This window comes from Piliocolobus tephrosceles, chromosome 13, assembly GCF_002776525.5.
Source record: "Piliocolobus tephrosceles isolate RC106 chromosome 13, ASM277652v3, whole genome shotgun sequence".
NCBI lineage: Eukaryota > Metazoa > Chordata > Mammalia > Primates > Cercopithecidae > Piliocolobus > Piliocolobus tephrosceles.
The window spans coordinates 17892994-17905932 of NC_045446.1; the positions used below are offsets into that span (position 1 = coordinate 17892994).

At 40.5% G+C, this 12939-nt stretch overlaps 1 protein-coding gene across 4 annotated transcripts in view; it reads left to right on the forward strand.

The window, feature by feature from the left end:
- Nucleotides 1–12939, forward strand: part of CKAP5 (cytoskeleton associated protein 5) — a 101141-nt gene that overhangs the window by 48031 nt on the left and 40171 nt on the right. For all 4 annotated transcript variants that reach the window (XM_023215693.2, XM_023215696.2, XM_023215695.2 and 1 more), the window contains exons 14-20: nucleotides 1656–1769; nucleotides 2050–2160; nucleotides 3453–3545; nucleotides 7630–7815; nucleotides 8917–9011; nucleotides 12197–12254; nucleotides 12362–12487. In XM_023215693.2, the coding sequence (XP_023071461.2) occupies nucleotides 1656–1769; nucleotides 2050–2160; nucleotides 3453–3545; nucleotides 7630–7815; nucleotides 8917–9011; nucleotides 12197–12254; nucleotides 12362–12487 (783 nt within the window). The remainder of the gene's footprint in view (nucleotides 1–1655; nucleotides 1770–2049; nucleotides 2161–3452; nucleotides 3546–7629; nucleotides 7816–8916; nucleotides 9012–12196; nucleotides 12255–12361; nucleotides 12488–12939) is intronic.

A 12939-nucleotide genomic window follows, 5' to 3' on the forward strand; every position in this document is an offset into this window, starting at 1 on the left:
CCTGCCACCACGCCTGGCTAATTTTTATATTTTTAGTAGATACAAGGTTTCACCATGTTGTCCAGCCTGGTCACAAACTCCCGACCTCAAATTATCTGCCTGCCTCAGACTCCCAAAGTGCTGAAATTACAGGCATGAGCCACCATGCCCAGCCTCAGTAAATCTGTCAATTAATAAGTAAAAATTGATGTCTGTTAACAACAACAAAAAGAATAGTAGGAGATTTGTTATTTGAAGTATCTCTCCATATAGAGAATGCTATTACAGAGAAAGATCCAGAAGAGGTATCGTAGTTAATCAAAGAGTACAGAATTTTCTGTTTTTAGGGTTAGAATATAAATCCCTTTATGGGGTTATTACTATGAACCAACAAAACCATACTGTTGATATGACATGGTAAGTATTACAGGCTTCCATTTAGTTAAAAACTGGCATCCTTGGTTTTGCTAACTACAACTTAAAATATTGGAATATATTCAAGATAACATTAGTTTCAGAACAACTTTGGATGCTGAAGACTAATTTGGTCCTCTGTTATTTTATCTTTTCTTTTTAGGTTTGCGGCATTTCATAACAAATATCCAAAATAGGTAGAAGGAACAATGTGGATGGTGATGCGTGCTGCCATAATATAGTTATCATTTGCTGTGTACATTGTGATATACTATTTTCTTGTGACTTTTTCCCCCCATACATATTCTGCTTTTGTATCTTGGGACTTTTGAAAACGAGTGGAATGAATATTTTTTGTATTTTTTTGTAAAGATGGGGTCTTGCCATACTGCCCAGGCTGGTCTCAAACTCCTGGGCTCAAGGGATCCTTAGCCTCCCAGAGTGCTGGGATTACAGGTGTGAACTACTGCGCTCAGCTACTTGGGAAGCGGAGGTGGGAGGCTCACTTAAGCCCAGGAGGTCAAGGCTACAGTGAGCCGTGATCGGGCCACTGCACTCCAGCCTGGATGACAGAGCAAGACCCTGTCTCAGAAAACAAACAAACCCCAAATAAATGTAAAAAAAAAAAAGGTATCGGGATGTCATTCTCAAATTAATTTGTAAATGTAGTATAATTTGAGGTCATCTCTTGTTTCATTTATCTCATTAATTCTAAAATCAAATTTTTAATATGGGGTCTACAGATTACCCCATGGATGGTCTTCAGGGGTTCTGTCTGACCTTGAAACTGTGCTAAATTTTGTAGGTACAAAAAATGTTTATTTTAGGGTAATCCCTCATTTTAATCAAACTTTTGAGAGAGAATGTGACTCAATAAAAGTTTAAAAACCACTGTTTTAGGCCGGGTACAGTGATTCATGCTTGTAATCCCAGCACTTTGGGAGGCCAAGACAGAAGGATCACTTGAGGCCAGGAATTCGGGACCAGCCTGGGCAACATGGCAAAACCCTGTCTCTACAAAAAAATTTTTTTTAATTAGCCAGGCATGGTAGCACACGCCTGTGGTCCCAGCTACACAGTAGGCTGAGGTGGGAAGGAAGATCCCTTGAGCCCAGGAGGTTGAGCCTGTAGTGAGCCGAGCTTGTGCAACTACATTCCAGGCTCGACAACAAAATGAGACACTGTCTCAAAAAAAAATAAAAAATAACTCCACCATTTTAAATCCTTAAGTGGTTTAATTTTTATTTTTTAAATTGTTTTAGGCTGGTGGGCCACCGAAGAAGGGGAAACCAGCTGCACCAGGAGGCGCAGGGAATACTGGAACCAAGAACAAGAAAGGACTGGAGACTAAAGAAATAGTGGAGCCTGAGCTCTCGGTCAGTATTACACACTGAGCCTGAAACTCATGAACCCTGCAAAGTGAGACCTATGAGAAGACTGGAGTTCTTGGTGGGTTCTACAACATACAGTTAATTGATATCTTTTAGCTTATTGGAACTGCCTTGGACAGTCTCCTTTATCAAAGTATAATAGAAGCCTCAGAAACTATAGCATACCATGGGAGTATTCTTTTAGTTTTGACTGGAGTATGTTTACATTTTTGTCATCTGTTCCCTTAAGCAATTCCTAATTCTAATATGTTTTTGTATCTTACAGATCGAAGTATGTGAAGAAAAAGCTTCGGCTGTTCTTCCCCCTACCTGTATACAGCTTCTTGACAGCAGTAACTGGAAAGAAAGGCTGGCTTGTATGGAAGAGTTCCAGAAGGTAGTGCATAGGGATGAATTGAGTATGAAAGAAAATCAGATTATATGGAAGCAGTGAAATTGATAATAAAGAATTTGTCCTAATTGTGATGTTTTATAATCAGTGAACACATTTCATGGCATTAAAGATGAGGTGGGACTTTTTATTTTTTGTAGCTGTGTAGTGTTTGCTATTTTAAACATCAGTATTCTATGGCCTCTATAAGCCCATGACTTAATACTTAAGAAAATTATATTCTTATTCTGAATTACAAGGCTTAGATTAATTTTTTTCTTTTTTTTTGAGACAGAGTCTCGCTCTGTTGCCCATACTGGAGTACAGTGGCGTGATCTCAGCTCACTGCAAGCTCTGCCTCCTGGGTTCACGCCATTCTCCTACCTCAGCCTCCTGAGTAGCTGGGACTACAGGTGCCCGCCACTACGCCTGGCTAATTTTTTGTATTTTCAGTAGAGACGGGGTTTCACTGTGTTAGCCAGGATGGTCTCAATCTCCTGACTTCATGATCCATCCACCTCGGCCTCCTAAAGTGCTGGGATTACAGGCATGAGCCACCACGCCCGGCCCAGCCCAGCTTAGATTAATTTTTTAACTATGGTACTTGCTTATAAACTTCCTAGGCAAATAGGTCTCTCTACTTAAACCATCCCTCATCCAGTACTTTTTTCCGGCTTTATCATCATGATTCCTTGGTAGAATTGGACAAAACCTCTCAAAAACCTGTGTTGTAAAGGAACATGGCAGTTCATTTTGGCATATACCAGGTGATTCTAATGATGAAGGGTGAGGAGCAACTGCAAGAGCACTGTCACTTAAGGCAGAGAAGCCTTCCAGTCCTGCTTCTGCTGCCCATTCGGTTTAGATCTGAGTTTGTACTTCTTTAATAATCAGGACTTTAGAACTTCAAATCTATTCTGCTTTGCTGTTTTTAGGAAAATCAAGGAAGAGAAAATATGTATAAGCAGTTTCTGCCACATACTACTAGGCAAATGAAAACTATTATTTTGCATGGTGCAAACTTTTTGTGAATTCCTGAAATGTGAGATAAATGTTCAGTGATACTAATTTAACAGCCATATACCAACCATCTAGCTTAAGAAATAAAGCATAGACATAAAAACACAAAGAAATAAAGCATAACAGCAGAAGCTATATATGCTCCCTCAGTAACCCTCCTCAGTTCTATTCCACTCCTTTCTTCAGAGTTAACCACTTACTTGACTTTGGTATTTACTCTTCCTTTGGAACTAAATCTTTAACCCTTTAACTCTTTTATTCTCTTATTTTACTTCAAGGCTGTTGAGTTAATGGACCGAACCGAAATGCCATGCCAGGCATTAGTGAGGATGCTAGCCAAGAAACCTGGATGGAAAGAAACTAATTTTCAGGTATTTAAAATGTGAGATTTGATGTCTTTTATTGAAGTAATTTACATTACATCATCCTATGGAGTAATACAGCGGAATAGTTTTGGTAATGAATTTTTTTTTTTTTTTAATTTTTTTTTTTTGAGATGGAGTTTCACTCTTGTTGCCCAGGCTAGAGTGCAGTGGCATGAACTTGGCTCACTGCAACCTCTGCCTCCTAGGTTCAAGTGATTCTCCTGCCTCAGCCTCCCGAGTAGCTGGGATTACAGGCACCCGTCACCACGCCCGGCTAGTTTTGTATTTTTAGTAGAGACGGGTTTCTCTATGTTGGTCAGGCTGGTCTCGAACTCCTGACCTCAGATGATCCGCCCGTCTTGGCCTCCCAAAGTACTGAGATTACAGGTGTGAGCCACCGTGCCCAGCTTGGTAATGATTTTTAATGAACAATGGGGTGTGTGCATTTTGATTGAACACATAACTACAGTTGACTCTTGAACAATGTGACAATTAGGGGCACTACCCCTTGTGTCGTTGAAACTTCACATATAACTCTGGACTCCCCAAGAACTTAACTACTAATAGCCTACTGTTGCCAGAAGCCCTACTGATAACATAGTTAGTTAATGTATTTTGTATGTTACATGTATTGTATATTGTATTCTTACAATTAAAGTAAGCTAGAGAAAAAATGTGATTAAGAAAATCCTAAGGAAGAGAAAACATATTTACTATTTATTAAATGGCAATGGATCATCATAAAGGTCTTCAGTTCCCATCATCTTCATGTTGAATAGGCTGAGGAGGAGAAAGTAAGAAAAGGGGTTTGTCTTGCTGATTCAGGAGTGGCAGAGGCAGAAGAAAATTCATACATAAGTGGATCTTTGCAGCTCAAACCCATGTTGTACAAGGGTCAACTGTATAACTTTATGTAACTAGGGATTTATATATGTATAAATATGTAAATATATACATCCATATATAATTTGTATAATTTAGATATATGCATTTTTTTCTTCTCATTTTTAGGCCTAGAAGGCTTCTTATCTAATCTTTACATATTCAAGGGAGAAATAAACAGTGAGATAGCTTTTTTATTTGATGGGATAAAAAATAAGGGCAGTCCTTAAATTGCCAATGAAAATTTACCATATAATCAATTGTATAGCCCCATTAACTGATAATAGAGCTGAAATTTAGCAGTACCAAGTTATTAGTCTAAGGGGCGGGTATAGAGGGAAGTATAGGAAAGTGGTACAGGAAGGAAAATGAGAAAAAGTTTCCTTCTCTTTTTCTAGATGTACATAAAATAGACCTCGTGCTAAACAAACTTGAAATGTATCAGGTTTATTTTTGGCATCCTGCTAGTCTCTTTTTGGTTTCTCTTCTGCTGCCACCTCTTGTTTTGCCTCTAGAATGTTTAGGTCTCTCATACACTGTGTTTCCCTTAGATTGTGTTACATAGGTTACATAGCACCTTATTCGTATAAGCCAGCTCCACAAAGGCTAAATATTCTAAAAGATTCTTGAGTTGTCCTCTTGCTCTCACAGCACTTTTTTTTTTTTGAGAAAGGCCTTCACTCAGTTGTCCAGGCTGGAGTGTGGTGGTGCAAACGTGGCTCACTGCAGCGTTGACATCTTAGGCTCAAGAGATCTTCCCATTTTAGCCTCCGGAGTAGTTGGGACCACAGGCGTGCATCACTACACCTTGCTAATTTTTTTCTCAAATTCTTAGAGAGTATGAAGTGTAATCTCATTGTGATTTTGATTTTCGGCCACCAAAGACTCTCTCGTTGGTTAACTTAATGACGAGCTAATGATTGGACAGATTTTCTTAAATGCCTTGAACCAATATGATCTGTCTCCCACCCTCTGCCAAGGGTGGGGTTGTGTGTGTGTGTGTGTGTGTGTGTGTCTGTGTGTGTGTGTGTGTTTGTGTGTGTGTGCACGCTGGGTCATGCCAGAGATACTCAGGCACTTTACAGCTTTACCCTGGAATTCACTTTTTAAGCAAGGTCTTGAAGGTCAGTCAGAGATCTGAGATTAGGGCCCTTTTCAGTCTTTCCTGGGCATACACACAACCGTGAATATTCACACGACCTTCTAGATTCTCAGAGTCCTCTGTGGATACCTTATTCCCTAGATCCTTTTATGTTTTTGACCAAGCTGGTTTCCCCCAACTGGTATTGTGGACTTAAACAGCTCTGATGTTAGATGTTAAGCAGTTGCCACTCATTGTTTTTGTTGTTTTCAACAAAATCCCTGGGGATAGGGCTTTTTCCACTGAGCTAGCTAGAGTCTGGTCAAATAACAGGCCCTTCAAATGGAGCTTTTCTAGGAAGCAGCCAGAAAAGACGGTACTTTGAGTCAAAACTTTTTGAGGAAGTCCAAACCTGAGCTGTCCCCCCACCTGTCAGTGGCTGCACAGCTCTTGGTTTTCATAGTTGCTATGGTTACAAGACTTCAGGTTTTGAAGGCTACTGTGGAGCTGGAAGAAAAGGGGAACAAAGCAAGTTAAATCACCAGAAACCTCACTGTCCTTACTGAAATTTCAGCATCCTGTCTTTAAATGGTTCTTGTATTGTTACAAGCCTTTTTTAATTGTCAAAGTTGTGAGGTAAGTTGATTTGGATAGTTTTTGCCAGTGTTCTATGTTGCTTTTAAGGAAGATCAGTTTTTCAGAGGTATTGACTCTACAATTGCAGAAGTCCCACTCAAGATAATTACATTTCTTTGTTTTGTTTTTTGGTTTGGGATTATTTTTTAAATTTTTTACTTTTTTATTTTTTTCCACGTGCCTGCTATGTCAAATTTTGGGGGTTTGAGACAAAGTCTCACTCTCTTGCCCAGGCTAGAGTGCAGTAGCATGTAGAGTGAACATGTCTTTCTGCAGCCTCAGCCTCCTGGGTTCAAGTGATCCTCCCACCTCAGCCTCCCAAGTAGCTAGGACTATAGGCCAGGGCCACACCCAACTAATTTTTGTACTTGTTGTAGAACTGGGGTCCCTCCATATTGACCAGGCTGGTCTTGAACTCCCGGCCTCAAGCATTCCTCTCGCCTCAACCTACCAAAGTGCTGGGATTACAGGCATGAGCCAGGCAATAATTGCATTTTAAAGAGAGTGTTTGTGTGGCTCGGCACAGTGGCTCATGCCTGTAATCTCAGCACTTGGGGAGGCTGAGGTGAGATCCACTTGAGATCCACTTGACATCCACTTGAGGTCAGGAGATCGAGACCAGCCCGGCCAACATGGTAAAACCTCATCTCTACTAAAAATACAAAAATTAGCCAGGCGTGGTGGCAGGTGCCTATAAGTAATCCCAGCTACTTGGGCGGCTGAGGCATGAGAATCACTTGAACCCGGGAGGCAGAGGTTGTAGTAAGCTGATATCACACCACTGCACTCCAGCCCAGGTGACAGAACAAGATTCTGTCAAATAAATAAATACGTACATACATAAATAAATAAGTGAGGGTATTTGTCACCTAAATGAATCTGTATAATAGAATTTCTAGTGGCTTAACAAAGTTAAAATATTCACACAATACAAAGAAAAATATTTATGAGCAAAGGGGTCCTTAATCCCATAGATCTGCCATCACAATAATATCTTTAAATTATTTTCCACAGATGTTTTTATTCTTTTACTTAAAAGCCAACAAGTTCTCTAAAATCTCTCAAGTTCTGTGTTGTGTGTGTGTATAAGAGGGTTGTAGTGTTTTTGTAGGCAGCCCTAGTAGTAATTCTCAGTTATGCAGTCAGTAGTAATTTGTTGTGTATTTTAGGATGTGTATTTAGTACTAAATGCAAATAATCATAAGAGGAGGAAAATTTAAAAATCAGATTTTTCAATTCATAAACTTTCTGTGCAATATTACTTGTTAATATTTTGGAGCTTTTTTTTCCCTCTCTTCACTGTCAGTTAAGTAATTGGTAACAATTAAAGGATACAAATTATTTTGCATATTTGTTTAAAATCCTCGTTTTACTTTAGTTGTGTTCTCAGCTGTCCCTAACCGTGTCATATCTGTTACATGCTGTTAATACTAGTAAATAAATAAATGTCCTTGGCTTGCTCCTAACTTTATGATACTTATCCTTGTTCAGGTGATGCAAATGAAGCTTCACATAGTTGCTTTGATTGCCCAGAAGGGAAATTTTTCCAAAACGTCAGCTCAGATTGTATTAGATGGCCTTGTGGACAAGATTGGAGATGTGAAATGTGGGAACAATGCAAAAGAAGCTATGACAGCAATAGCTGAAGCCTGTATGTTACCGTGGACTGCTGAACAGGTTAGTAACACAGAACTCTTATTCCTCCAGTTTTCCTAATTTTTTTACCCAAACTTTAAGCTTACTAATTAAACATTAGTTTTTATCTTCTCAAGTAAAATCTTTTTTGATACTGCATTTTGTTTTGAGATGGAATTTCACTCTGTCACCCAGGCTGGAGTGCAGTGGTGCAATCTCGGCTCACTGCAACCCTCCTGAGTTCAAGTGATTCTCCTGCTTCAGCCTCCCGCATAGCTGGGATTACAGGCACCTGCCACCACACCTGTCTAATTTTTGAATTTTAATAGAGACAGGATTTCATCATATTGGCCAGGCTGGTCTCAAACTCCTGACCTCAGGTAATCCAGCTGCCTTGGCCTCCCAAAGTGCTGGGATTACAGGCATGAGCCACCACACCCGGCCCTTTGATACTACATTTCCATTTTTACCTTTAAAAATACTCTATTGCCTAGTGATGAAAATTTATGTTAGTCAAAAATATTCGGTCAGACAGAGGGTCTCACACCTGTAATCCCAGCACTCTGGGAGGCCGAGGAGGGAGGACAGTGTAAGGCCAGGAGTTTGAGACCAGCCTGGCCAACATGGTGAAACCCCATCTCTACTGAAAATATAAAAATTAACCTGTAATGCCTGCTACTAGGGAGGCTGAGGCCGGAGAATCACTTGAACCCGGGAGACAGACATTGCAGTGAGCCAAGATCATGCCACTGTACTCCAGCCTGGGCAACAGAGTGAGACTGTCTCAAAACAAACAAACGAAACATTCTATAGATGGTGAAAGCCCACGAGCTTTCCAGGCTGCAATGATTGATGATTGTGCCACTGTATTCCTGGACGACAGGGCAAGACCTTGTCTCTAAAAATAAAAGACATTAAAATGCAGAGTAATTGCTGAAAAGCTATAAACAGTCCAGAATGCCTTTTAGTCCCACTGTCACTCACCTCATTTTCTTGTGTAGATTAACTCTTGTTCCTAAGGCATTCTTGCAGTTGTTTTAGCATCAGAAAACTATGTTTAATGCACATCTGCCTTAATGTCGTGTGTATTTCTATAAGAAATACGAGATAAAACACAGATCTGTTGGTTTTCCCCTGTTTCAGGTTGTGTCAATGGCTTTCTCACAAAAGAATCCCAAAAATCAGTCAGAAACTCTGAATTGGCTATCAAATGCCATAAAAGAATTTGGTTTTTCTGGGTAAGTCGGAACGAAATCAAGTGGAAAATAGTTAAATGTTCTGTCAGTTTCTAAGTCGTGATTCATCATAGCTATTGCTGCTTATTTCTGAAGCACGAGAGCTGGATTGTCTCATTTATATAAAATAAGATTACCTTTGTTCTCAAAGGTCTATATTGGCTTGTGTTCCTGCATTTTGATATTCACCGAAAGAGTTCTCTAAGTTATTTTTCCTTAAGCATTAATAGCTCTCCCACAGAAAATCCAGTTCCAAGAATTTCTAGTCAAATACATTAGGAAATTTCTGTATATATTTACATTTGTTTAAAGACCTATAGTATGTCTTGGCGAATGAAATGCTCTCAGAAATCTTCAATAGAAGAGCTTATTTAACTTTAACCCACTGTTCCCAAACTTATTTGCATATAGAGCACAGTTGTTTATTTACAACAAAACTTTATACAGTTTACTTTATTCCAGGTACTTTTAAAAAGCACTTTCTAAATCATAATTCATTTGATTTAATCGTCATAAAAACTATGTGAGGCATTATGTTATCTCTATCTTGTAGATGAGGACCAAGGTGCAGAAAGTTTAAGTAATTTGGGCCCATCATAGTTAGGAAAGTGGCAAAACCAAGATTTTAATCTAGGCATTCTGGTTTGGAGAAAGAATGATGTAACTGCTATACTATGTTGCCTTTGTCTGTGCCATGCTACATTTTGCAACATGCCTGTTAATATCTCGTAAAAGGGTATTTTGAGTTCTACTGATTGAAAAAACACTGTTCTAGAAGTTACTCAAATAGCAAAAAACTGTTTGTTATGTTTTCTTTTTTTTTTTGAGATGGAGTCTCGCTGGTCTGTCGCCCAGGCTGGAGTGCAGTGGCCAGATCTCAGCTCACTGCAAGCTCCGCCTCCCGGGTTCACGCCAGTCTCCTGCCTCAGCCTCCCGAGTAGCTGGGACTACAGGCGCCCGCCACCTCGTCCGGCTAGTTTTTTGTATTTTTTAGTGGAGACGGGGTTTCACTGTGTTAGCCAGGATGGTTTCGATCTCCTGACCTCATGATCCGCCCGTCTCGGCCTCCCAAAGTGCTGGGATTACAGGCTTGATGTTTGTTATGTTATTATCTGTGGTGTTCTCCCATAGTTGAGGGTATTGTTTTAATTCCTCTTAATTGTATAGTCTTTGATATAGCATGAATCTCTTGGCATGTCACTTATAAAAGCCACATATTTTCCTCTTTTTTGTTATGATCTTTCATTTATTCATGTATTAAACAATTACATATTGGCTACTACAATGTTCCAATTGTTTGTTCCAGTCCTTCAGAATACATCGTGAACGAAATTAAATTTCTGTTTCATGGGATTTACGTTTGAGTAAAGAAAGATAGGTAATAAACAGTACATATATATATAGAGAGAGAGAGAGAGAGAGACAGAGAGAGAGACAGAGAGGCAGGCAGGCCGGGTGCGGTGGCTCATGCTTGTAATCCCAGAACTTATGGGAGGCTAAGGCAGGCAGATCACCTGAAGTCAGGAGTTGGAGACCAACCTGACCCACATGGAGAAACCCCACTTCTCCTAAAAATACAAAATTAGCTGGGATTACAGGCATCTGCCACCACACCCAGCTAATTTTGTATTTTTACGGAGTCTCGCTCTGTCGCCCAGGCTGGCGTGCAGTGGCCGGATCTCAGCTCACTGCAAGCTCCGCCTCCCGGGTTCCCGCCATTCTCCTGCCTCAGCCTCCCGAGTAGCTGGGACTACAGGCGCCCGCCACCTCGCCCGGCTAGTTTTTTGTATTTTTTAGTAGAGACGGGGTTTCGCCGTATTAGCCAGGATGGTCTCGATCTCCTGACCTCGTGATCCGCCCGTCTGGGCCTCCCAAAGTGCTGGGATTACAGGCTTGAGCCACCGCGCCCGGCCTTGTTTTCGATATAGTAGTTGAAGAGTTCTTCCTGAAAAAATGACATCTGAGCAGAGACCAGGATATGAGAGAGCAAGCTGTGATAATCAGAGAGGAGCATTCTAGACCAAGGGAAGAGCAAATGCCAAAAGCTCTGTGGTAGAAGCACATGTGATATATTTAAAATAGCAAGGAGTGTATTTCCTTCAGAATGTAGCTATAGGACAATGAGTGAGTGGGTAGGAAGTGGTAGGAGATAAAGCTGGAGAAAGAATAGGGGGCCAGGTCATGTGGGGCCTCAACATTTTGAGTAAGTTGGGAAGGCATTAGGGGATTTTTGAGCAGAAGAGTAACGGGTTCATATTCTGACTATTGTCAGAGAAAACAGGAGATCAAAGACAGGGAGACGAATTAGTAGGCTATTGGAATAATTCTGTCGAGAAATTCTGGTGGCTTGGACATAGACTGTAGAAGTGGAAGTGTTTTAACTGATAAGATATTTAAAAAGTAGAACAGAACAGGATATAAGAGAGAGACAAGTCAGGGATAACTTCAAAAAGTCAAGGATAGCCTGAGCAACTGGAAGAAAAATGTGGCTCTTTACTGAGGTGGAGAAGACTGGGAGGAACAGGTTTTGGGATTGGAGGAGTAAGGACAATCAGGAGTTTGGTTTCAACATATTAGATGTAGGCTGTCTTCCAGGTATACAAATGAAATTTCACAAATGCAGCTGGATGATGTGAATCTGGAGTTCAGGAGAGAGTTCAAGATTGGATTTAAGAGTTGTATTTAAGCATGAAAGGATTGTCAGCATATAGATAGTATTTAAAGCTCACTTTAAAGTTAGTGTAGGAGGCTGAGTGCGGTAGCTCAAGCCTGTAATCCCAGCACTTTGGGAGGCTGAGGCAGGTAGATCACTTGAGGTAAGGAGTGTGAGACCAGCCTGGCCAACATGGTGAAACCCCATTTCTACTAAAAACAAACAAACAAAAAATTAGCTGGGTGTGGTGTTGCACACCTGTAATCTCAGCTCCTCAGGATGCTGAGGCATGAGAATTGCTTGAACCAGAGAGGCAGAGGTTGCAGTGAGCTATCATGTACTGTACTCCGGCCTAGGTTACAGAACAAGACTGTGTCTCAAATAAATAAAACAAAATAAAATAAAGTTAGTGTAGGAAGAGAAAAAGTGAGAACTTTGCCAAAGGGAGCCAGTCCTAGAGTCTGGCTTTATAAAACTCTATTGAGTATTTTGAAGGTTTCGTTTGTTTGCTTTTAATTCTAAGTGTTTCTTCTAGGTTGAATGTCAAAGCTTTCATTAGCAATGTGAAGACAGCTCTTGCTGCAACAAACCCAGTGAGTACATAACAACATATATAGGGCAGTATTGCCATCTTTGTGATTTAAAAAGTTATTATTGCCATCTTTGTGATTTAAAAAGTTCTTTTTGTTCTGTCTGGCAGGCTGTGAGGACTGCTGCCATAACCCTGCTTGGCGTGATGTATCTGTATGTTGGTCCCTCTTTGCGAATGTTCTTTGAGGATGAGAAACCTGCCCTCCTATCCCAGATAGATGCAGAATTTGAGAAGGTAGAATTTCCACAAATGATACAATCTGTTAGTGGACTTGAGAATCTCATTAATTAAGACTAAACTGTTGGGTGTGGTGGTGCATACTTGTAGTCCCAGCTACTCCTACTGAGGAAGGAGGATTGCTTAAGCACAGATGTTTTGGGGGCTGTAGTGTGCTATGCCAGTTGGGTGTCCACAGTAAGTTCAGCATTAGTGTTGTGACCTCCCAGGAGCTGAGGCCACCAGGTTGCCCAAGGAGAGGTGAACTGGCCCAGATCAGAAACAGAACAGGTCGGCCAGGTGCAGTGGTTCATGCCTATAATCCCAGCACTTTGGGAGGCCAAGGCAGAAGGATCCCCTGAGCCCAGGAGTTTAAGACCAGCCTGGGCAACAAAATGAGACCTTGTCTCTACAAAAAATAAATAAATAAATAAATAAATAAATAAATAAATAAATAAATAAATAAATAA